Below are 26,271 nucleotides of genomic sequence, written 5' to 3'. Positions count from 1 at the left end.
GAGCTGACACTCTAATATACCGAGAGGATATAGTATATATAGGGAGGTGTGTCCTGCAGAGCTGACGCTCTAATATACAGAGAGGATGATAGGATACAGTATATAGAGAGATGTGTGTCCTGCAGAGCTGATGCTCTAATATACAGAGAGGATACAGATACAGTATATAGAGAGAGGTGTGTCCTACAGAGCCGACGCTCTAATATACAGAGAGGATACTGATACAGTATATAGAGAGAGGTGTGTTCTGCAGAGCTGATGCTCTAATATACAGAAAGGATACAGATATAGTATATAGAGAGGTGTGTGTCCTGCAGAGCTGACACTCTAATATACAGAGAGGATACAGTATATAGAGAGATGCGTGTCCTACAGAGCTGACACTCTAACATGTGAATAATATATTATGGGGGGGGGGGGGGGCAGCCAGGTGATGGGTGGGTAGGTGTGATATGTATAATATATTATGGGGGGGTGATTATTATATTATGGAGGGGGGCAGCCAGATGAAGGGTGGGTAGGTGTGGTATGTATGTAGCCCTGCCCCCTGGGGAGTGGCTAAGTACACCCACATCCTCCTCACCTCTGTTGCCCTGAGTGTTGTCGAACCCACTTGACACTATCGGTTCTGACATTTTGAATGATTAGACACTACCAAGTTGCGGTAAAGAATCAGATTTACTTATCTTTAGCTTGTGTTTAGCAAAATGAACAAACAGTTACAATATAACATTCAATATAAAAAGGATCAATGATAAAAGAGATCCTGAATCCCCAACCTAGAACTGGATGAGATTCAGCACTCAGGATCTAAAAAAACAATCATAACATATATATATTGCTATATAATGGATGATCAATGTATTAGTAATCTGTCAATATATTACTCCTTAAGTGTAATGCGAGAGTGACCACAAAATCAATACTTTACAGTAATAAACTGTAACTCCAGACTACTGCTAACTTATCTCAGTGACTCTAATATTCTGAGACTAGACTACCTATATCAGAGTGCACTCTGTATCCTATAGGGGGCCCCCTTTACATTAAATTGCAAGAGTCTCCTGAATGAGCAAGGCCTTGCTAGTCTTCGCCAGCAAAGGTATCCTTAGCCAATCAAGGGAAAGTATTTGTAGTCCACGGTAAAGGTGATTAATTAACTGTAATCCACCATTGGAGTAACTATTAACTGTAATCCAAAAAGAAAGGGAGGAGATAGGTTCCTGCACTCCACAGCTGGTAGCCAATCTAGAACTGAAAAGGAGGGGTGAGGCCTTCTGATCCGCCACGCACTATTCAGCACTGCAGTGTCCTGTGGCGACCGTTAGAACTAGTGTGGCCTTCTAATAAACTGCTTTGCAGACCCGCCCTGGCTCAGTCTAGTAGTACAGTAAATACTTTAAATCGGATCTCTCTCACCCAATGTGATGAGCTCTGTGTCCCGCGGTCCACACTGCCAGCTGTGTCCCGCTCTCCTCAGAGGTACTTGCAGCCTCTCTGGGTGTCCATCCGCTCTGTCAACCACCGAGATCCATCTGCACACCGTTCTCTCTCTTTTCGGTGTCTATCCACTAGGCCTCCGGCCTATCCTTCTCTGTGCTCTGCAGCAACTCTTCTCCTCCTCCCAGCGCGCTGTCCTCGAGGCGAGAGAGCGAATCTTGGTCCCGCCCCCTTTATAAAGACACTCCCAACTGCTCCTGCGAGTCCGAATGCTCCCTGGGAGAATAGTTCAGTCACACAGACGATCCATAGTCTTCACTTCTCCCAGAACTACATCTCCCAGAATTCAACGATTCATTGTCTTGTAGAAACTTTAATAACAGAACAAACAGTCTGAAAAACTTCAGCTGAAACTTGTGACCAGGCTACATCCTCCCCCCACTTGAACATCTTTGGTCCCCAAAGATAATAAAGTCTTTGAGAAAGAGGTTACTCCATTCCAAAAAGTTTAATTAACAATCTAATGTAGAGTTCATAGCAACTGTGAACTGGCTAATAAAAGCACTGTCTAGCAACTTATTATACAAGTCATCTGACAAATTTGGGTCACTCTCGCAAAAGGCCAACAAAAGATCAGTGACCAGCCTGATAGTGTCAGTGGGTGGAATAGAACTCTCTTCATTAGATTCTTCAACAAGAGAGGCAACTGTTGATATAGATCGTTGAGCTGTTGTAATTTGTTCTTCAGAACTTTCCCCCAATGCACTATGAGTCAGTCTTTTAGGGGGATGTATCTCTCGTTGCAGTCTAGATGATATTCCACTGTCAGACTCAGAGTTGTTCTCTGTCACTTGCAACTCATGGCTCATTGATGATCCCTGAGTGTCTTCAGAGAGACGTACTTCTTCCATGGAGTTAGGCACCTCCAAAACCGGGCTCCCAATCGGAACCTCTGTTGATTCAACTGGGGAAGAACTTAGGTCTCCATCAACAGGTTTTTCCTTCGGAGGAGGGGAATCAGCAGAAATGTCCCCACTAGGTGGCTGGCTTTCAGAAATTACAACTATATCCTCTTCCAAAGGTTTCAATCCCATTTCAGTTACAGGTACACTGGGCTCGCGACTGAATTTCCGCTCAGGGAGAGGGGCAGAAGACCAATCAATGACTGGTGGAGTCAGCTCAGAAGAGGAATCTTTCTCAAGGGATGGCCACCACCAATCAAAGATAACTCCTTCATCCTCGCTATCTTCCTCCTCTTCCAACAAACTAGAAGTCCGAGGATCCTGTGAAGACCGAGGCCGCAGCCTAGGGGCTCTGGGAGTATCTTCTTCTTCCGTCCACTCCAGAGATGTCCTAACTGCTTCAGTATGGGTAACAAATGGTTTCTATGCCATGCTTTAAGAGGTCCCACTTTACCCTCTGGATGAATTTAATAGACAGGCAATCCAGGAAGCTTCTTATGGACAATGAAAGGTTGTGGGTGCCAACGATCAGCTAGTTTATGCTTCCCAGGCACCCCCATATTTTTCAAGAGCACTTTAGCTCCTGGCTGCAAATCTTGCAGTGTGTGTGATTTATCTGGTCTAGGGGAGTATCCCCAATGGTCCAATGGGGAGGCACTTTGGACAGTGGAGGAAGCCTGACCAATGAGTACACAGGCTTTGATACAGTCCCAGTGATTGGCACAGACTGCTGTCTCGTTGCATTATGGTGTGTGGTATAAAAGCCAGGAGCACATGTGCTCAGGGTCTTTGGCTGGTGAGCAGAGTCCCGGAAGGAGGGTGGCGGCTGCCTCCTCTTCTACAGCGGTAGGTGTATGGTCACAGCTGGTGAGCCAGAAGTAAGAAACTGAACCCAGAGGTCCAGAAGAGCTGACTGGCAGGAGTTGAGACATTGGAGAACCTGGAAAGCAGTATCGTGAGTACAGGGGATCATGTCTAAGGGCCTGACCAGGAAGGGGGCCACTCAGGAGAAGAGTAGTCAGAAGACGGGTGTCAGCTGGTGGAGTGAAAGGGAGTGCTAGGCGAGTACCCTGAAGATAAGTACTAAGCAAGTGTCTATTCAGGAACTTTACCTCAGATTCATCTAGTGGCAAGGTGAAACTGTGGCCTAGCCGAATCCTCAGATAGAAGTCCTCAGCATTGTGAATAGTTCAATCTGGAGTATCTCACTCATCCCTTCTCCCATCCCACTATAAAATAAAAACAACAGCCCCTAGACTGTTAATTGAATGAGCCGGAAAGTAAGGTGTTAAGATTCTGCATGCAGTTGCTACGGGTAACCCAGAGGGACCCAAAAAGGTGAGAAATCCAGCAGCCCTCAAGGGGGAAGTGCTACATTTGGGGGATTCGCCCTGGGTTACTGCAATGGTTGCTAATGGCAACGGCCGAGAAATCTTGCAAAATAACCTCATGCTTTCTCAAGAAATGTGCTGGAGTGTCAGCGAAGAGAGTGATCTCTGCTCTACAGGGATTAGGGGGAGTGGGATGAAGAATCAAGGTCACAGTGATGGTTGCCAATGGCAACGGAAAGGACTTTTGTCAAAAATGTAATCTGTTCTTTCAAGAAATGTGCAGGAGAGTTAGAGGAGAAGAGATGCATCATACTGTACAAAAGAACTGTGTCTGCTTTACAGTGATCGGTGCAAGTGTGAATGGAGAAAGTGGGAACCCAGGGCACAGGGATTGGTGTGTTGGGGGTCATGTCTGGACATGCACTATAAATAAAAGTGTTGGCCGTGCAATTTATGACAGCGGAACAGTTTTCCCAAATAGTGATATCGGAGGAGATGCTGTAAAGAAAAATGTTGACTGTGCAATTTATGACAGCGGGACAGTTTTCCTAAGTAGTGTGGAGAGTGTTGTCTGTACATGTGCTATACAGAAAAATTACTTCCGCTTACGGATGTAGCTGAGAGGGAAACACGTGTAGAGGAGCAAGATGGTGGGTGCCGGAGTGAACCGGAACACCGAGGACTGGAATGCTGATGTCAACCCTGTGGGACACCGGGGTGCGAATTGTGCCTGATGGAAGACTGGCGTTGTGTACCGGAGCTGGCATGGACCATCGGGGCCTGGTATGTAGTCAGTGTCTGAATGTTACCATGTTGCTGCAAGTAGGGGTCCAGTGCGGGCACTGTGGCAATCTGCTGCTGCGGACAGAGAAGAGTGACCGTCAGCCCAGAAGAATGAATGTGTAGTGGGAGACTGGAGTCACTCGTATCCTGTCAGGTTTTGAACTGGGAATCCCTGTGGGCAGAGGAAGAGGAGTGCTTAAGATGTTGCTGGGGCCGGGGCCAGTAGCACCTGCTTGTACTACAGTGTGCCAAGAAAGGGAGGCCCGCACTACAGAGGCAATGTGCATGCAGGTAATGAGGGCGGAGGAGCGGCCACCTGATGCACGACTCAATGGCAGACACCAGCACCGTTTCAATAATGGCAGAGGGGAGTCTATGGCCTGTGGTAAGAAAGACAGTGAGTGTGAGCAGTAAGGAAGAGGCCGGGGCCATTGATGTTGGGTCTCCTAGCTTTCAACATCGCTGTGGATCCTTGGAGGAGGGGAATTGATGTTTGGAAGTCAGAAGAGGAGACAGAGTGGGACTGGGGAACAGATGAACAGAGCAGTTCAGCTAGTCCTAGCATTCATGATGAGGAGACAAGGGATTCAATATAACGTGGACAGTGTGCCAAGAATCTGGGGTTCTGTGAGGCCTACGCTACACGGGGCCCAGACCGATCCCCACCTTAACCACTTAAGCCCCGGAAGATTTTACCCCCTTCCTGACAAGGGCCTATTTTGCGATTCGGCACTGCGTGATTTTAACGGACAATTGCGCGGTCGTGCGACACTGTACCTAAACGAATTTGACGTCCTTTTTTTCCCACAAACAGAGCTTTCTTTTGGTGGTATTTGATCACCTGTGCAATTTTTTGATCATGCGCTATAAACAAAAAAAGAGCGACAATTTAGCAAAAATAACAATATTTTTCAAATTTTTTTATATGAAATTCCCCAAAACAAAAATGTAAAAATCTAAATTTTTTAACATTTTAGACCAATTTGTTTTCTGCTACATATGTTTGGTAAAAAAAACCGCAAAAAGCGTATTTTGATTGGTTTGCGCAAAAGTCATTGCGTTTACTAACTAAGGGAAAGATTTTTGTTGTTTTTTTTTTAACGAGTAATGGCGGCGATCTGCAATTTTTTTTGCGGGACTGCGACATTGTGGCGGACAGATCGGACCCTTGACTGACATTTTTGACACTTTTGGGGTTACAGTTATCAGTGCTATACATATGCACTGTTACTGTAAAAATGACACTGGCAGGGAGGGGGTTAACTTTATTGGAGAAGGAGGGGTTAAGTGTGTCCCTAGGGGCGTGCTTCTAACTGTGAAGGGATGTGGCTAGTAATGTAACAACAGAGACATACGATCCTACATAGCAGGACCGTATGATCTCTGTTCTTACACAGGGGAGAATGACAGGCGGCTTTGTTTTCATTAACTGCCTGCCTTTCTCCCTCTGCAACGTTACGATCGCGAGTGACCAGCAGACATCCGAGCCGCTGGTCACTCACGCTGGAGTGTCCGAGAACGAGCGGGAGCGGGAGCGCGCCTCACAGGCGAGCGACGTAGCCAAACGTCAGCTTTGCCTGTGAGGGGCTGACTGCCGCAGTAAATATACTGACGGCAGTCGGCAAGTGGTTAAACCTACGCCTGGGCTCGGGAGCAAAATGAGGCCTATACCTCCCTCATCAAAAGAGAAGAGACCCTGTATTCCCCACCTGGGAGAGGCAACAGACAAACCCTCCCCAGGTTCTCCAGACTTCAACGGCTAATACAGAGAAAGGTGGCCTTACAGGTCTTGGATATGTTTTTCTTTGGTCCATATTCATTAGCGCGTCTAAGGTTCTATATTTCAGCTGATGATTTGACTTGTTTGCAGTGTCATTTATTGTTTTCTGTTGATTATTGTTTTTCCAAGTGGCATTTCAATAAATAAAGAATTTAAAATTAAAAAGAAAGGTGGCCTTGGAATATAGATACGATTATCCTTATGCTCCTAGGGAGATAATATTGGAGGTAAAGGCCAAGAGAGAGGCTTGGTGTGACAAGGCTGTGTGGGACTTTCTCTACATCACTAAACCCCATTGCAACCAGTCTATGCCTGAACTGTGGAAAACATTTCAGTCTGTAAAAGCTAATGGGAACTTGGGGCGGGCTATCTACATTGACCGTGGGAAGGTTCGCCACTGTCATGGACTTGCAATAGTGTTTGGCAGCTTACCTGTTCCTTCATGTCTGTATTAGAGACCAGACTTCACTTCTGGTTCCTTTTTATCACCTCTACTTCCTGTTCAGCCCCACCCCAGGTCATCACAGGAAGTCTATATTACCAGTGCACTGCAGGTCTGCTTTGCTGTCCAACAGTGCTTGTTAGTCGTCTTCCTGTCTGCTGTGTGCGTGATCTATCTTTCTGTGTACCGACTTTGGCTTGTCTCTGACTATTCCTGTTTGCCTGTTATCCTGACCTTCGGCCTGTCCCTTGGTTACCCTCGTCTGCCTGTTGCCCCGATCTTGGCTTACCCATCACCATTCCGTGTGTCCTGAGTGGCTGTTTCCCCTCTTTCCTTACGGAGCATGACCCGGGGGACCCCAGGGGCCGCCACCTGGGCCCAGCTGCATCCAAGTCCATCCTCACCACTAAAGGCTCTGGCAGTGGCGTAGCGTGGGTTGTCAGCACCCGGGGCAAGGCAAGTAATTTGCGCCCCCTACACAAACCTACTAGACCACTACACAGACCGTCCCCCCCCCCCATACACTGACACCTACACTGACCCCCCCTTCACTTACCCCCACTACACTGACACATACACTGACCCCCCATACACTGACCCCTACACTGACTCCCCCTTACATTTCTATACACTGACCCCCCCATACACTAACACCCCCTACACTGACACCTATACAGACCCCCCTACACTGACCCCCATACACTGACCCCTACACTAACACCTATACTGACACCCCCTACACTGACCCCCCCCCCCCATACACTGACAGCTACACTGACACCTATACTGACCCCCTTACATTCCCACATACACTGACCCCCAATACACTGACCCCTACATTTCCACATACACTGACCTCCTACACTAATAGCTATACTGACCCCCCCTACACTGACCTCCCCCATACACTGACAGCTATACTGACCCCCCTACACTCACCGCCACATACACTGACACCTATACTGACCCCCCTACATTTCTACATACACTGACCCCCCCTACACTGATCCCCCCCCCATACACTGACACCTATGCTGACCCCCCTACACTGACACACCCTCCTCTACACTGACCCCCCCCCCATACACTGACAACTACACTGACCCCCCCCCCCGTACACTGACAGCTACACTGACACCTATACTGACCCCCTTACATTCCCACATACACTGACCCCCCCATACACTGACCCCTACACAGACTCCCCCCTACATTTCCACATACACTGACCCCCACGCTAATAGCTATACTGACCCCCCCATACACTGACACCTATACTGACCTCCCCCCATACACTGACACCTATACTGACCCCCCTACACTGACCGCCACATACACTGACACCCCTACATTTCCACATACACTGACCCCCCCATACACTGACACTTACACTGACCCCTACACTGACACCTATGCTGACCCCCCTACACTGACACACCCTCCTCTACACTGACCCCCCCCCCATACACTGACACCTACACTGACCCCCCCGTACACTGACAGCTACACTGACACCTATACTGACCCCCTTACATTCCCACATACACTGACCCCCCCCCATACACTGACCCCTACACTGACTCCCCCCTACATTTCCACATACACTGACCCCTACACTAATAGCTATACTGACCCCCCCATACACTGACACCTATACTGACCCACCTATACTGACCCCCTACACTGACCGCCACATACACTGACACCTATACTGACCCCCCTACATTTCCACATACACTGACCCCCCTACACTGATCCCCCCCATACACTGACACCTATACTGACCTCCCCCATACACTGACACCTATACTGACCCCCCTACACTGACACCTATGCTGACCCCCCTACACTGACACACCCTCCTCTACACTGACCCCCCCCATACACTGACACCTACAATGACCCCCCCGTACACTGACAGCTACACTGACACCTATACTGACCCCCTTACATTCCCACATACACTGACCCCCCCCCATACACTGACCCCTACACTGACTCCCCCCTACATTTCCACATACACTGACCCTCACTACACTGACCCCTACACTAATAGCTATACTGACCCCCCCATACACTGACACCTATACTGACCCACCTATACTGACCCCCTACACTGACCGCCACATACACTGACACCTATACTGACCCCCCTACATTTCCACATACACTGACCCCCCTACACTGATCCCCCCATACACTGACACCTACACTGACCTCCCTACACTGACCGCCACATACACTGACACCTATACTGACCCCCCTACATTTCCACATACACTGAACCCCCCTACACTGATCCCCCCCATACACTGACACCTATACTGACCTCCCTACACTGACCGCCACATACACTGACACCTATACTGACCCCCTACATTTCCTACATTTCCACATACACTGACCCCCCTACACTGATCCCCCCCATACACTGACACCTATGCTGACCCCCCTACACTGACACACCCTCCTCTACACTGACCCCCCCCCCCCCCATATGCATACAGTTATTCAGTGTTCTTCTTCAGTTCTCACAGACACTCAGTCAGTCAGACTCAGTCTAGTCACTACTACTAGCACTGTACACAGCCAGCCCACTGAGCCCAGTACAACTCCAGTCACAATCCAGTCAGTCCTGACTCCTGTCCTGTGTCACTCGTGACTCCTACTTTTTTTTGCAGGTGCACCCGATCACAGCAGGCTATGTCTTCTCCTCCAGGTCCTCCGGCTCCTAGGTTTTCCTCCTGCGTCTGTCACCACTGGCTCTCTCCTCTCTGGCCTGTGTCATCTGCCGCCGCTGCCAGCTTCTTCTTGCTGCTGCATGCCTGGGCTGGTCTGGTGTGGCTCCCGCGCTCAGCGCTGCGCTGGGCGGCCGCTGCAGTGCATTGTCCCTCCCCCAGATGGTCCCTCACTCTCCGCACGCCTGGCACCACCCCCCTCCACAGTGGGCGGCGACCCGGCGGCTCGGATCGGATTTGCACAGCGCCACCGCCACAGCCAGCACTGCAGTGAGATAATGAGTGAGCCAGGCAGGGCAGAGCTGCGAGTGCACCCCCCCCAGATGTTGCGCCCAGTGCGGCCGGCCCCCCCTGCACCCCCCACGCTACGCCACTGGGCTCTGGTGAACACCTGCTGAGTCTTAGACTCTGCGCCCTGGGGAATCTTGGGCTCACGTTCCGGTCCATCCGCAGCAGTCTGCTATTGAGTTCACTACCTTGCACTGCACCCCTGCCTCCTACAAAGTGCAGTTGTCACCTGGCCACAGGTGACCTGACAGCCGCTCCCAAAAGGATCTGGCCAGGCTTGGTCCATCCGCGTGAAAGACTCTGAATGGAAAGTTGTTTGAGTCCCACATCCAGACTGCTATTGCTGAAAGTGCAGGATGTCGCCCTTTGCAGAGTTGTAAAGTTTGTTTGCAGAAGAAAAGGGGCTAGAGAGCCTGAAGTTTAAAGTTGAACTACTGTTAAAGTTCCAGTAACATTGTTAGGGCCAAAGCCCTATTCCCAATCCCGCTTCCCCCTCTATCCTTGCAGAAGGGATTGCGGAATAAGTAAATCTGCCACCGCTGGGTGGTCTCATCAAAGAGGGCCGACCCTCTAACTTTACAAAGAGACTGTTGTTAAAGAAGGACTCTAGTGATCATATGATTTTGCTAAAATGGAGATCCTTTGGGCCATCGGGCCAGGATCATTCACTACCTCAGAGTTAAATGGACACACTGCAGAGAAATTTGGGCCATCATGCCATAGAGGAGGATCTTTTTACAGAGATACTTTTTCTAAAAAGACACTTTGTGAAGATTCTTTCGGGCCAGTGGGCCAGCTAAAGGAACTTTGGGCAAGTTGCTACCTCGGGAGAGCAGGTAGTCGATTGAAGTCTCCTTGGAGAAAAGAGGGTGCCAGAATGTGAGGGGCCCCTGAAGAGACTGAAAACCCTCACAAGCAGGACAAGTTTGCTAAGGCTCCAGCAAACAAATTGTCTCAAGGAAGACATGTTGCCTCGGTGCTACAGGTGGAAGGACATTGTGAGCATCAGTCGGATGGACTCTGCATGTCTTCATGAACTTGTAGGCTTGACGGGAATAGGAGGAAAGTCAGTGCCTGGGTGCTAAAAAGAGACTGTGCCTATTTCAGTCACAAAAATGTGACACATAAAGTGAGGTAGATAGTTAGCTTGATGGGGTTTGGTTGTCACCTGTCCCAGGTGTAACAGCTGAACGCCGAGTCAAGTGTGCTGGAAGTGACATCTACCAGAATGTGTAGCTGAGGACTTGGCGGTGAGAAGGTCGCCTCTGAGGAGAGTGCAGTCTCACTGGTTTAGGTAGAAATGTTTTGTAATGTGTTTAACTACAATTTTTTAGTTTTTTTCTTTGCTGGTGTGCACTTGATATCCGGGTCTGGCTAGGCCCTCCATCGTTTGTAATGTAAATATTGTATTCAGATAGTCAGTCAGGATGACATGTTTCACCTGCTCCAACATATTTTTTTTTTTGTTTGGCGGGGGGTGCATTAAGATTAATGCGCCTATTGTGTATAAATGCTCTTTGTGAATACTTATACAGTAGATACATATATATTTTTCTACATAATTTATTATGACTATTGACTATGTACATTTGTTATTTCCCTTTTCCAGGTTTGTGGGATACTCCTTTAGAATTTTTTGAGAAAGAATTTTTGTAGGGGGCGGCTGCCCCAGAGCCAGTGAGGACATGGCTTGTTTGGCAGGGGGTGAGTGTAGCACCCTCCTAGGTAGGTGCTAGAGAGTGAGTATACTGTAGTTTTGGCTCTGTCTGCCTATCAGAGGAGCAGCAGGTAAATTCTATATTGCTCTCTGCTTAACAGAGAGCAGGATTTGTGAGTTAGGTCTGCTCAATGTGCTCAGTGTGTGATTTATGGGGTCTAGGGGAGTGTCCCCACTGGTCCAATGGGGAGGCACATTGGACAGTGGAGGAGGCCTAACCAATGAGTACACAGACTTTGATACAGCACCAGTGATTGGCACAGACTGGTTGTCTCAGTGCATTGTGGGGTGTAGTATAAAAGCCAGGAGCACATGTGCTCGGGGTCTTTGGCTGGTGAGCAGAGTCCCCGGAAGGAGGCAGTCGGCCTGGTGAGCCAGAAGTGTGGAGCTGAACCCAGAGGTCCAGAAGAGCTGACTAGGAGGAGTTGAGATATTGGAGAACCTGGAAAGCAGTATTGTGAGTACAGAGGATCGTGTCTAAGGGCCTGACCAGGAAGGGGGCCATTCCAGAGTAGAGTAGTCAGAGGACAGGTGTCAGCTGGTGGAGTGAAAGGAGGTGCTAGGTGTTGAGGAAATGTTATTATTATTTGTGTGGACATTTCTTTAGGATGTGTTTTTGGTTGAATTGCCATCATGTCTCCCAGTGTCAGTTTACCAGTAATCGCTATGCACAGTGAATATTGCTTTAACTGGCCTTGAGGAAAGACCTGTAATTGTGAAAACCTTCCATTAAATGGTGACTGCATGCTACTTGTAGCCTGATCATCCCTATCAGCGGTGCTGGTCTGGATCTATGGCAGTGCAAGGCAAACTCCACTGCACAAATGTATATCAGCCAGCCAGAGCCCCGGTATTCACTGATTGAGATATGTTTGTGATGTGAAATTCTTATCGTTTTGATAATATCTTCCTTTTTGCCAGGATTATTGGCTGGAAGCTTTCTGTCATGCTTGATCCGTATGATTGAAATACTGCTGCTATTGTCCTTTTCAGATAAAGTCTCATTCACTGGAACAATAGCATGATCACTATCAAATATGGTTTTTATGAACTATATTATATAGGATTCACTCTAACAGGTTATGATGAGAGTGCATGCTTGTGAATTAGCGTGGCCGAGTCCATGAGAATCCATGTGGCAGCCATGTTGCTTTGTTTCGCTTTTACTTGGCAGTTGGAGTCTCATGCACACGGCTCCATAAACATACACTCCCCTTTCCCATTGTACTTTTGAAAGTATATATGTCTGTGATTGGTTGTGTTGACGCCACCCCCCTGTAACCCCCTTTTATTCTCTGATTATAAATAAACCAGGGCTCTGCTCTAAAGGCAGAGAATTTTCAGTTGGCATCGATTTAACACAGCGTGCGCCTGTTTCTTTCTTTGTCGCCGAGCGCTTGGATAACTTTTTACAAAAGAGCTTTACATTGTACTTTTTAGTACAAGGGATTAATAGCGCTTGGCACGTATTAATATCCACAAGTGCGCTTTTCACCGCACTGAGCGAATTTCTATGCTCCAAACTCCATTAATTTCCACATTATACCAATGATAGGACACTATTCCTTCCACTGATACCAATGATGGGACACTATTCTTCCCACTGATACTAATGATGGGGCACTACTCCTTCCACTAATACTAATAATGGGGCACTATTCCTCCCACTGATACCAATGATGGGGCACTATTCCTTCCACTGATACTACTGATGGGGTACTATTCCTTTTTCTGATACCAGTGATGGGGCATTATTGCTTCCGGAAATACCGATGATGGGGCACTATTCCTCCAAGATACCAACTATGGGGCACTATTCCTCCCACTGATACTAATGATGGGGCACTATTCATCCCACTGATACCAATGATGGGGCACTATTCCTTCCACTGATACTACTGATGGGGTACTATTCCTTTTTCTGATACCATTGATGGGGCATTATTGCTTCCGGAAATACCGATGATGGGGCACTATTCCTCCAAGATACCAACTATGGGGCACTATTCCTCCCACTGATACTAATGATGGGGCACTATTCATCCCACTGATACCAATTATGGGGCACTATTCCTTCCACTGATACGACTGATGGGGTACTATTCCTTTTTCTGATACCAGTGATGGGGCATAATTCCTTCCAGAAATACAGATGATGGGGCACTATTCCTCAAAGATACCAACTATGGGGCACTATTCCTCCCACTGATACTGATGGGGCACTATTCCACCCACTAATACCAATGATGGGGCACTATTCCTCCCACTAATACCAATGATGGGGCACTATTCCTCCCACTGATACTAATGATGGGGCACTATTCCACCCACTAATACCAATGATGGGGCACTATTCCTCCCACTGATACTGATGGGGCACTATTCCACCCACTAATACCAATGATGGGGCACTATTCCTCCCACTAATACCAATGATGGGGCACTATTCCTCCCACTGATACTAATGATGGGGCACTATTCCACCCACTAATACCAATGATGGGGCACTATTCCTCCCACTGATACTACTGATGGGGTACTATTCCTTTTTCTGATACCAGTGATGGGGCATAATTCCTTCCAGAAATACCGATTATGGGGCACTATTCCTCAAAGATACCAACGATGGGGCACTATTCCTCCCACTGATACTGATGGGGCACTATTCCACCCACTAATACCAATGATGGGGCACTATTCCACCCACTAATACCAGTGGTGGGGTACTATTCCTCCCACTGATACTAATGATGGGGCACTATTCCACCCACTAATACCAATAATGGGGCACTATTCCTCCCACTGATACTACTGATGGGGTACTTTTCCTTTTTCTGATACCAGTGATGGGGCATTATTCCTTCCACTGATACTAAGGATGGGGCACTGTTTCTTCCACTGATACCAACAATGGGGCACTATTCCTCCCACTGATACTAATGACGGGACACTATTCCTCCCATTGATGGGACACTATTCCTCCCACTGATACCAATGATGGGACAATATTCCTCCCACTGATAATTCACTATTCCTCCCACTAATACTATTGATGGGGCACTATTCCTCTCACTTATACCAATGATGGGATACCATTCCTCCAACTAATACTAATGATGGGGCACTATTCCTCCCACTGATACTAATGATGGGGCACTATTCCTTCCACTGATACCAATGATGGGGCCTTATTCCTCACTCTGATACTAATGACGGGGCACTATTCCTCCCACTGACACCAACGATGGGGCCTTATTCCTCACTCTGATACTAATGACGGGGCACTATTCCTCCCACTGACACCAACGATGGGGCACTATTCCTTCCACTGATACTGATGATGGGACACTATTCCTTCCACTGATATTAATGATGGGACACGATTCCTCGTACTGATATCAATGATGGAGCACTATTCCTCCCACTCATATCAAATGTAGCACTGCCCACTTAAGAGCTGCTGGTTTTTCACAGTTTTAGATTTCCCTGGGTTACCCGTAGTAACTGCATGCAGAAATCTTAACACTTTACGTTCCTCGCTCAGTCAATGATCAGTCTAGGGGTTGATGTTTTTGTTGTTTTATTTTATGTTGGGATGGGAGAAGGGATGAGTGGGATACCCCAACACTTGAACTATTCACAATTCTGAGGACTTCTAACTTGAGAATGCGGCAAGGCCACAACTTCACCCTGCCACTGGATAAATCTGAGGCGAATGTTCCTTTTGGTATTTCTCTTCAGGACACTCACCTAGCACCCTCTTTCCTTTCCTCCAGCTGACACCCATCCACTGACTACACTACTCTGGAGTGGTCCCCTTCCTGGGCAGACCCCTGGGCAAGATCCTCTGTACTCACGATACTGCTTTCCAGATTCTCGCAGTGCCTCAACTCCTCCAGTCAGCTCTCCTGGACCTCCAGGCTCAGCTCCACACCTCTGGCTCACCAGGCCGACTGCCTATGGCCACACACCAACTGCTTCAGAAGAGGAGACAGCGGCCACCCTCCTTCTAGGACTCTGCTTCCCGCCAAAGACTTTGTGCACACGTGCTCCTGGCTTTTTATACCCCACCCCACAATGCACCAAGACAGCCGTCTGTGCCAATCCTTTGGGCTGTATCAAAAGCCTGTGTCCTCATTTGCCAGTTTTACTCCACTGTCCAATATGCCTCCCCATTGGGCACAGTGGGGACACTCCCTCACGTCTAATACCACTGATGGGGCACTATTTCTCCCACTAATACCAATGATGGGACACTATTCTTCCTCCTACAGACCACAGGCACTATGTATCAAAAGACCCTGAGCCAATGTTTATTCTCACTGATGCTGGATATTGTGGTCTCACTGGCCACAATCTGACCCGTTTACTCTAAGGGACAGTAAACTGGCCCTTTGTTTGAAAAGTTTAGAGACCCCTGATCTAGATTAATACCATGGTTAGTTTTTGGGTCAAGGTCAGGGTTAAAGGTCAATGTCAGGGTCAAAGGTCAGGGTCAGTATTTGTTGGACAGGATTTTTTAAAATAATTTTCTGTTTCAGTGTATTTTGGGTAGGATTAAAAAAAAAAAAAAATGTTATTAGGTTATTGACTGTGCTGGTTGAATGTTTTCCATGGATTTAAAATGGAAATGTTGCATTTGGCCAGTAGATGGTGTAAAATTCTATCATATTTAGTGCCATCTAGTGGTCAAATGCAGTATTTTCAATTTAAATTCAATGGTTGGCATAATATTGGTGGTTTAATTACCTTGTGTTTCCTAATATCTACTGTACTTATAAGTGCATAACTACAGATTTTCAGTTATTTTGATGAAACCACTCCTGATTAAGGAAACTATGGGTTCAAATTTAAAAAAATTTGTTGGACAGGTGTGACAAGTATTCGCCCAGCCGTGACAAATTCTGACCAGATTTATGTCAACACGGTGATTTCCTATGATCATCAGCTTCATCTAGACCAGGGGTGTGGAACCTTTTTTCTGCCAAGGGCAATTTGCATATTTAGAACATCATTCAGGGGCCGTACAAAATAATCAACTTAAAAATTAGCCTGTTATATTTGGTCAAACATTTAATTAATCACCCCTAATGTGATGGCTGGAACTGCTTCTCTTTGGTGAGGTGTGTAATGTTAGCTGGTATTGATGATTTTGCTACTCGCAACTGGTTTTCCAGGTTTGCGTCGGTCAGTCTGGAGCGCAGTTAACTCTTTGCGGTGGTAAGTTTTGAAAAGAACTGCTCGCAGCAATAAGTTGTTCCAAATACAGATGCATATTTTAATGCATGTCTTCTCAAAGTGGGGAATTCATCATTACTTATGTAACGCTTGTAGAACTCAAGCAGTGGGAGGTTGTTGTACCTAGCTTTCAGCACTGGTACTGCTGGTGGGTACTGCTGGTTGATACTGCTGGTGGGTACTGTTGGCTGGTACTGCTGTGGGTACAGCTGGCTGGTACTGCTGGGTGAGTACTGCTGTTGGGACATGCTGGCTGGTACTGCTGTGGGTAGTAATCACACTGGCTGGTACTGTGCTGGCTGGTACTGCCGTGGCTACTGCTGGCTGGTAATACTGGCTCGAGACACATGATGACATCAATGGAGTGAAAGTGTGAGGAGTGGCGCTGTGCTGGAGGAAGCATTCTGCAGTGCGGATACTTCCTCTCTCGGTCAGTCCTGACAGTGTGAGTCACAGGCGGAGTGATATCAAATGCATTCCGCCTGTGAGGAGACTGAGTCTCCTCATAGGCGGAGTGCATTTCATTTCACTCTGCCTGTAACTCAGACTGTCAGGACGGAGCCAGAACTATACAGGAAGCATCGGCTCCATTCTGACAGCTCAGTTGACAGCCGGGATATCGCGCGGCACTTGTGGGTGTCAGGGAGCCGCTGGCCGCATGCGGGAGACTCCAGCACCTTGGCGGGAGACTTGGGATGTCTGGTGAAGGCGAACACGTGACACTGCGCACCTCCATGGTCCTCCTCCACATAATTAAATAGTGCTGCTGCCCGGCTTCCTGCAATGGCATGAGGGGGCTGGACCAAATGATTTTGCAGGCCGCAAAACAGTAAAGTTAGCTCAATTATTTTCTATAATATGAAAGATAATGTTACGCTCGAGTAAATTGATACCTAACATCTCATGCTTCAAAAGTGCGCATGCTCGTGGAATGGCGAAAAAATTTGGTACTTAACCGGAGAATTTTGCTGTCTTACGTCCAGGCCACTTTTTGCGATTCGGCACCGTGCGACTTTAACTGACAATTGTGCGGTCGTGCGACGCCGTACCCAAATGAAATTTACTTCCTTTTTTTCCCACAGAGCTTTCTTTTGGTGGTATTTGATCACCTGTGCGATTTTTACTTTTTGTGCTATAAACAAAAAAAGAGCGTTTATTTTGAAAAAACAACAATATTTTTAACATTTTTTGATATGAAATTCCCCCCCCCCCCCAAAAAAAAATGTAAAAATCACATTTTTAAATTTTTGGCCAATTTGTTTTCTGCTACATGTTTGGTAAAAAAAAATCACAATAAGCGTATTTTGATTGGTTTGCGCAAAAGTTATTGCGTTTACTAACTAAGGGAAAGATTTCTGTCATTTTTGGTGTTTTTTTTTTTAACGAGTAATGGCGGCGATCTACGATTTTTTTTGCGGGACTGCGACATAGCGGCGGACAGATCGGACCCTTGACTGACATTTTTGACACTTTTGGGGTTACCAGTGACATTACTGCAGTAATCAGTGCTATATATATGCACTGTTACTGTAAAAATGACACTGGCAGGGAAGGGGTTAATTTTATTGGAAAGGGAGGGGTTAATGTATGCCTAGTGCTTACTGACGTGTGTGGGGGGAGGTTACTGAGTGATTTAGGGACAGATAGCATGTTCAGCTATGCTGAACACTGCAATCTGTCACTCTCTGTCACTGAGGAGATCCGCCTGCTCTGTTTACACAGGCGGGCGGATCTCCAAAGTAGATTCCCTGACGATCGGGGAAGAGCAGCGGCGATCGCCGCCGCTCCTCCCCTGGCCCGACTCCCGCTGTGACTGAAAACAGCGGGAGCACGCCTCCGGCGGCGCGCGAGCGCCGCCTACAGGGGGAGGAGTCCAGCGACGTAGGTCTACGTCGCTGGACGAGATCGTGCCACATTGCCGCAGTAGCAGCAATGTGAGCGGTCTAAAGTGGTTAAAAATCTCCATAGGCAATGCTTTAAAAATGTTACCAGTTTAGAGTTACAGAGGAGCTGTAGAGCTAGAATTATTGCTCTCGCTCCAACGATCGCAGCGATACCTCACATGGGTGGTTTGAACAGCTTTAACATATGTGGGCGCGACTTGCATATGTCTTCATTTCTGCGCGCAAGCTCGGAGGGAAGGGGCGCTTTACATTTTTTTTTTTTTTTATTTATTTTACCTTTTATCTTTGATTTTTACACTGCCCCTTTAAACATTTTTTTTATCACTTTTATTCCAATTACAAGAAATGTAAACATCCATTGTAATAGAAAAAAAAGAAAGGTCCTCATTAATGTGAGATCCTGAGTCAAAAAGAACTTAGATCTCACATTTACACTTAAAAAAAAACGGGCCCTTTAAGGCCGCTGGGAGGAAGCGACATATGATGTCGCTCCGGTCCTCCAAGGCCAAAGAGTCGAGTGGGGGGCCTTCCTGCCTAGGACTACAATGGATCGGATTGTTTTCCCCGCTACCGACGGTTTTGGTAAGCAGGGAAAACGACCGGGAAGTGGCAGGAGGGGGGACACCTCTCCCGCCGCCCATAAAAGTGATCCCATGGCGAATAAGCTGCTGGGAACACTTTTATACGAAAGAGGAGCACCGGCCGTGTAAAAAAATACCAGGGTTATGGCAGCTATCTGCTTCCATAACACCAGTTTATAACGTCAAAATACCGACGTAAATACACGGTGGGCAGTCTGGAAGTGGTTAACATAACAGCGCCACCTTATTACCACTAGATGGAGCTGATAATCATAGGAAATCACTGACGGTACTTCTACTCACCGTCACTGGGAGTAAAAGACAGATACTTAAGGGACACTGAGAAAATGGTTTGGATAACTTCAAATGGGAGAGTAATATTTATCAACAATATCTCTCAAGAACTATGAAGATTTAATCCCACTTTACACTGTGAGACCTATAGCCTGTTGCCATGAAGTCTGTGGCACCTAGATGTGTATTTCAATGAAGGAGACTGACAGACTGTCCTTGGCAGTCTTGTTCTATTGTCTATCTATTGAGATGGGATGTGGATTGTGTTAAGTCTGCCTGTCCCATTGTTAAATGTTAATGACCTCACATTGTTTTGTCCAGATGGCTAGATAATTAGTTCAGGTTAATTCTGTTTCTGTATACAATTTCATCTGCATATGATAATGTAATCAGGCAGAGGGGAGGGATTGTGTACACTGTATCGGAGTGACTGAGTGTAAAGCCCTGTTTTTATTGGATTGTGAATTTCATGTCCTGTTCCCCACAAGGTCCACCTGGGCGGTAACCTTGTGGGGGAAAACTTTATAAAAGAGCAGCTGTACCATTCTACTTCACCCTCAATCTAGAGTCTTGTCTCTTATTGGGGGAATCTGCTACAAGGGATTGCTATGCTCTTCATACTCCCTTGAATAATCACTAAGCTCTTGTAAGAGCTTGTTCCTGTGCCTGCTTCACTATTTGGGGAAAGAGAGGTTCACCCACTGGAACCTGGAGCCTTGTCGTAGGTCCAGGGTGGGTAGGAGACGATGAGACCCCAACCAAGCTGCGGCGGTTTGTGGGGTCTGCAGTGGTTATGGTGTCTGGTGGAGCGCCTGGAGCCCTCGGGAAGCATTAAGAGCCTAGTCGGGGTGCCAGTTGATCCGTTACTATCACTATGAAAAAAAATAAGTTCAATATTTGTCATGGCTGGGAGAATGCATGTCATATCTGTTTCAACGAGTTTTTAAAAAATAAACTTCTAAACAATTTCAAAAGCTGAAAAAATAAAATTTACCCCGCCAATGAAAGGTAATGACTCCATTTTTATTATTCTACTGCTATCAATGGCCAACACAGTACAACACTTCATCCATGTCTTTGGTGAACTTTGATCTCCTTATGAAGTGTTTCTTACATGATGAAGATCAGCCATGGAATATATCTGAGGTGTATATCAGGGTGTGCTTCTTCCCCACATGAGAGATGTGATCTCCAGCAACATTCATATAGAAGACATTTCCCGCACTCAAGGCACTAATACACCTCAAGAGTTGTGTGGGATCCCTGATGTACAGGAAGACAGGACTTCAGTAAGTAACATTTCCCTCACTCAGGAGAGGAAATTGGCTTCTCCCCCATGTGAGATTTCTGATGTCTGTAAAGATTGGATTTTTTTGTAAAACATTTCCCACACTCAGGACAGGGATATGGCTTCTCACCTGCGTGCAATCTCTGATGTCTGTAATGAGAGGACTTGTCTGAAAAACATTTTCTGCACTCAGAACAAGAATATGGTTTTTCCCCCGTGTGAATCCTTTGATGTGTGACAAGGTTTGATTTTTGTACAAAACATTTCCCACACTCAGAACATAAATATGGCTTTTCTCCTGTGTGCAACCTCTGATGATTATGAAGATTGGACATCTCTGAAAAACATTTTCCGCACTCAGGACAGAAATATGGCTTTTCCCCTGTATGAGACCTCTGATGGTTGACAAGTCCTGATTTTTTAAAAAAGCATTTTCCGCACTCAGGACAGGAATATGGCTTTTCACCTGTGTGCAATCTCTGATGTTTGGAAAGATAGGACTTATCTGAAAAACATTTCCCGCACTCAGGACAGGAATACGGCTTCTCTCCTGTGTGAGATCTTTGATGTGAGACAAGTTGTGATTTTTGTACAAAACGTTTTCCGCACTCAGGACAGGAATATGGCTTCTCACCTGTGTGCAATCTCTGATGTCTGGAAAGATGGGACTTATCTGAAAAACATTTTCCACACTCAGGACAGGAATACGGCTTCTCCCCCGTGTGAGATCTCTGATGTGTGACAAGCTGTGATTTATGTAAAAAACATTTCTCGCACTCAGGACAGGAATGCGGCTTCTCACCCTTGTGATGTTTTCGATGTCTGTAAAGACTGGACTGATCTGAAAAACATTTCCCACACTCAAGGCAGGAATGTGGCTTCTCACCTGTGTGAGTTCTTTTATGCACATTAAGATTGCATTTTAAATGGAAACACTTCCGGCACTCAGTACAGGGAAACCTCTTATCTGTTGGAAGGACGGCACCGTCCCTCACAGTCTGAGGTTCCTCAGGATAAGAGGAACACGATGGTCCGGCACCGTCCCTCACAGTCTGAGGTTCCTTAGGGTAGGAGGAATACGATGGTCCATCTACACTGTGTGGTGCCGGATGGACAGTTGAGGTAGCCGGGTTTTCTCCTGGACTGTACTGTGTGATGTCCTCATCTTCTACTTTACAGTCTGGAGACAAAGTGAGACAATCCTCTGAGGTTTTCCTCATCTCCCATCCATGAACTAAAATAGAAATAAAAAGATTATTATTAGACATGAGCAGATTGGTTCCCCTAAACCAGGACTCCGCCCACATCAGACAGCTTTATCTCTGAGGATCGTACAATTCCACCCTCGAGGTAACTAGTAAATGGGACCTCTGAACTCCTACCAGTTCATTTCTTTATTCATGGACCTTAGTCAGAGAGTGAGGAAACAACGAGAACTGTCTTTTATGGGAGTGACAGTGATGAGGGGATTATAGAACAAGTGTCCCCACCCCCTCTATCACCCATTGCCATCTTTCCAACACAAGAAGTATCGCACTTCCTTATTTATGATTTACTAATAAATAACAGCGGGGCTGAGCCCCACCAGAGGACAGAGAGTGAGGATGGGAGGAGAACAACCAAGATGAAGACTGGACTGATCCTGAAGTCCACCATCATTGGGTTACTGACTCCTCCCTCATTATTACTTTCTGTTTAAGGTTCCAAAGTTTGAGAATATTATCACATTATTATCAACATGCCAAAATTTTGTGCTCCAATCAAATCATCAGATATAAAATGTCCAGCTGGTAGAAAATGGGTGTAACAAAAGAAAATACATATTATGTGTATATATGGTATAGTGCCAAGTTCAGGCCTATGTAAAGTTCAATATATTGTATAGGGTACAACAATCAGAAATATATAGTACAGAATTATGTAACGTACAACATAGAGCATATAGCTGTGCTGAAAAGTCTGCATTTCCTTGGAGAATTGGTAATATACAGGAGGTACCATTTCTAAAGAAAACATGAGTGAGCAGCAAAACCCATTTCCTGGACCTCCTCATGTCAGCCTACAATGGGTCCCCTCCAGGACAACTTCTTTCTTAGCCGATAAAGGGGGACTGTCTGTTTGAGACAGTGTTCTTTTTTTGTCCTCGCCCCAGCCACCTTTTAAAAAAGAAAAAAAAAAAAGAGAAGAGTGTCCGTTTCTGGCCTGCTCAGGTTCAGCCTCGCCTGAGTCAGAAGACCCCCACTTCCTTTTTTTTAAATCAGAAATAAAGTTTATTGAAGAAAACAAGAAAATACAGACTTCACACAGTTCACATCATTCCCATATAGAAGTACACCCATATAGCAAAAATATCAAAAAACCTGCCAGAAACAATCCCCAACTGAAAGGTGCAGGGTAGATCAAGTATGGGAGCTCAGCTGACTTGGGAAGAAGGAAGTGCAGCTGAGGCCCAGGTACAGACAGAAAGGGCAGATGTGTGTGTGTCGGTGAACACAATCTGCCACGCAGTGACATTCGTGCTGGCTAGGCAGAGTTGCAGCTGCAGCAGCGAAGAGGTTACTGCACCGCGCGGGAAAGCGTGCGCTGAAGAGATCTGCCTAACAGGAGGAGCCACCACCAGAGAGAGAGTCAGCTAGTCTGGAGTTGTGGAGGGGGTTGGTGCCCACAGACTGCCAATCTGGAAGGAGGAAGCGAACGGAGACATCACTTCCACCTTCGGGTGTAGCTGAGAAGGAGACACGTGTTTGGAGGAGCAAGATGGAGGATGCTGGAGTGAGCCGGAGCGCAGGGGCTATCCCACGTGTTGGCAAAGTACCTGAGAAGTTGATGGAATCCCCGGAGGTCGGTCCTGTGGGACACCGGAGTTCGGTTGGTACCCAACGGAAGACTGGCGCTGTGCAGTAGAGGAGTGGAGGAGGCAAGGAACATCTCGGACTGGCATGTAGCCGATGCTTGAATGTGTCCATGCGGCTGCAGGCCAGGAGTCAGTGTGGAGTATTTGAAGAGAAAAATTGACCGCACTCTGGAGTAAGTGAACTGGAGATGTTTATTCCCATAAACTCAAATACACAGGTGCATCACACAGACATGGGACAGGTTGACGCGTTTCACGATTCTATTGATCGCTTACTCATAACCAAAGCTGGGAGACAGGATTCAATCAGGAAGAGCTGGTGCCTATGAGGATCGCTGTGGGCAGAGGAAGGGGAGTGCCAAGAGCGCTACTGGAGCCGGGGCCAGTGGTGCAGACTTACACTACCATATGCCAGACCAGGGAGACTCACACTTCGGAGGTGAAATGTACCCAGGTGATACAGGCCGAGTCGTGGCCAGGAAGAGGGCCAGCTATACCTGCACAGGCTGGATCCACAGCTTCTATCAAGGCAGAGGGGAATCAATGGCCTCCTGGAAGAGAGGCCTCCAGTGTGTTTAGTGAGGGGGAGGTCGGAGCCATTGATGTAGGGTTGCCCAGCTTTCAACATCGGTTTGGATCCTTGGAAGAAGGAATAGATGTGTGGAAGTCTGAGAAAGAGACGGAGTGGGACTGGGGAGCAGATGAGAGGAGCAGCTCTGCAAGTCCCAGTTTGCCTGATGAGGACACACGGGAATCTGTGGTACGCATGCAGTGTGCCAAGACTTTGGAGTTCTGTGTGGCCTATGCTACAAAGGTCCCAGATCTGTCCCCACCTCCTTCCTACACCCGGGCTCGGGATCAGAAAGAGGCTACGCAAAACTCATCAGGAGAAGAGAGACCCTATATTCCCCACTTGGGAGAGGAAACAGGCAGGCCCTCCCCAGGTTCTCAAGATACCAGCGTCTTATCCAGAGGAAGGTGGCCTTGGAGTATGGGTACGACTACCCCTACGCTCCCAGGGAGATTATGCAGGAGATAGAGGCCAAGAGAGAAGTGTGGTGTGACGAGGGAATTTGGGAGTTCCTATACATCCCCAAACCATATCAGAACAAGGAGAGGCCTTAACTGTGGACCACCTTTCGTTCTGTGAAGACGAATTGGAACTTAGGGCGGTCTATCGATCACGTGTGGAGGTTCGCCGCCCAAACGGAACAGGCCGGGCTTGGTCTGTCCGTGTCCAAGATTCTGAGGGGAAGATTGTCCAGGATCCCTCATCCTGACCATTACTGCTAAGGGTGTAGGATCCCACCCCTATTGAGATATTGTCGTCACAAGGCTGGCCAGCCTGGAAGTTGTTGAAAGTAAAGGGGCTGGTGAGCCCAAAGTTCAAGTGCAAGTTCAAGTTGTTGTTGCTAGGGCCAAAGCCCTATTCCCATATCCCCTTTTCCCTTCTATCCTTGCAAAAGGGAAATCAGCAGAACTGCTACCACTGTGAAGTACCATCAAAAGAGGGCCGACCCTCTAACCTACAAACAGACTTTCTGTTCAGAGGACTTAAGTAGTCACTTGGTGTCATGGTTCATTTGCTATCAGAGGCCTTCTTTACCAAATGTTCTAACAAGATCTAACAAGATACTTTGGGCCAACAGGCCAGGATCCCCTACTGGAACAATTCAAGAGACACTTCTGAAGAAGCTTGGGCCAACGGGCCAGGAGAAAGAGTACAGAAGAAGAGGATTCCTTTACAAAGATACTTTACTCAAAAGACACTTTGTGAAGATCCTGTTGGGCCAGTTGAGAGAACGTTGTGCGAGTTGCTACCTCGGACAAGGAGGTAGAGGCTCATTGTCTCTTCAGAGGAGGGGATGCCAGAGTGAGGGACCCCTCAAAGTGGGACAAGCTTGCTCAGGCTCCAGCAATATAGCTTGTCGCAGAAGAAGATGTGTTGCCTTGGTGTTGCAGGAGGAAAGGACATTGCGAACACCAGTCGAGTGGACTCCGCATGTCTATTCTGAACTTGTCGGTCTTGCTATAATAGGATGAGAGTTAGTGCCCTAGCGTTGAGGAGGTACTGTGCCTATTATTTAGTCACTAAAGTGATATTCAGAAAGGAATGAGATAGTTAGCTTGACAGGATCTATCTGTTTCAGGAGTAACAATGGCAAACGTGCCCCGAGGGGGCAGGAATTGAAGAGAATCTCTACAAGAATGTGTAGTCAGAAATAATGTGGTGAGAAGGTCGCCTCTGAGGAGAGGACAGTCTCACTTGTGTAAGTAGCAATACTTTTATGCTTAACCAAACATTCGTTTGCAGGTTTGCTTGGGATTTTCCGGGTCTGGCTAGGCCCTCCATTACTCAATGTATATTTCTATGCCATGTAGTTACTGTATCTAGTTAGTTAGACAGGGTAATGTCTGTTCACCTGTCCAAGCAGATTTTTGTTTGGTGGGGGGTGATTTAAGTGCACCTGCCATGTGTATAGATAACCATGTGAATATTTGTACAGCAAAGATATATATCTTTTTACGTAATTTATTATATCTACTGGCCACATATGGGGTATGCCCCATTGGCTTTGTACATTTGTTACTTCCCTTTTCTGCCTTTCCAGGTTTGTGGGATACTCCTTG

General features: G+C 47.0%; 5 protein-coding genes across 5 annotated transcripts in view; all 5 read right to left on the bottom strand.

Annotated features, from left to right (window-relative positions):
• LOC309550683 (uncharacterized protein) overlaps positions 1-26,271 on the bottom strand; it is a 3,164,715-nt gene that overhangs the window by 1,850,389 nt on the left and 1,288,055 nt on the right. The gene's annotated exons all lie outside the window — the stretch shown is intronic.
• Positions 1-26,271, bottom strand: part of LOC309550728 (gastrula zinc finger protein XlCGF66.1-like) — a 167,159-nt gene that overhangs the window by 73,772 nt on the left and 67,116 nt on the right. The window lies entirely within an intron of this gene.
• LOC309550726 (uncharacterized protein) overlaps positions 1-26,271 on the bottom strand; it is a 156,373-nt gene that overhangs the window by 90,451 nt on the left and 39,651 nt on the right. The gene's annotated exons all lie outside the window — the stretch shown is intronic.
• Positions 1-26,271, bottom strand: part of LOC309550696 (uncharacterized protein) — a 151,549-nt gene that overhangs the window by 118,875 nt on the left and 6,403 nt on the right. The gene's annotated exons all lie outside the window — the stretch shown is intronic.
• On the bottom strand, positions 20,616-23,714 carry LOC309550039 (uncharacterized protein; the record flags this gene model as incomplete). The annotated part of the gene is made up of 2 exons (XM_082250507.1): positions 20,616-21,881; positions 23,602-23,714. 2 exons carry the CDS (start codon positions 23,712-23,714, stop codon positions 20,804-20,806), a joined length of 1,191 nt encoding a protein of 396 aa, XP_082106633.1. The 3' UTR covers positions 20,616-20,803.

This window comes from Pelophylax lessonae (assembly GCF_965119305.1).
Source record: "Pelophylax lessonae genome assembly, chromosome: 3".
NCBI classification, from domain to species: domain Eukaryota; kingdom Metazoa; phylum Chordata; class Amphibia; order Anura; family Ranidae; genus Pelophylax; species Pelophylax lessonae.
This window is presented reverse-complemented; position numbering and strand designations above follow the sequence as displayed.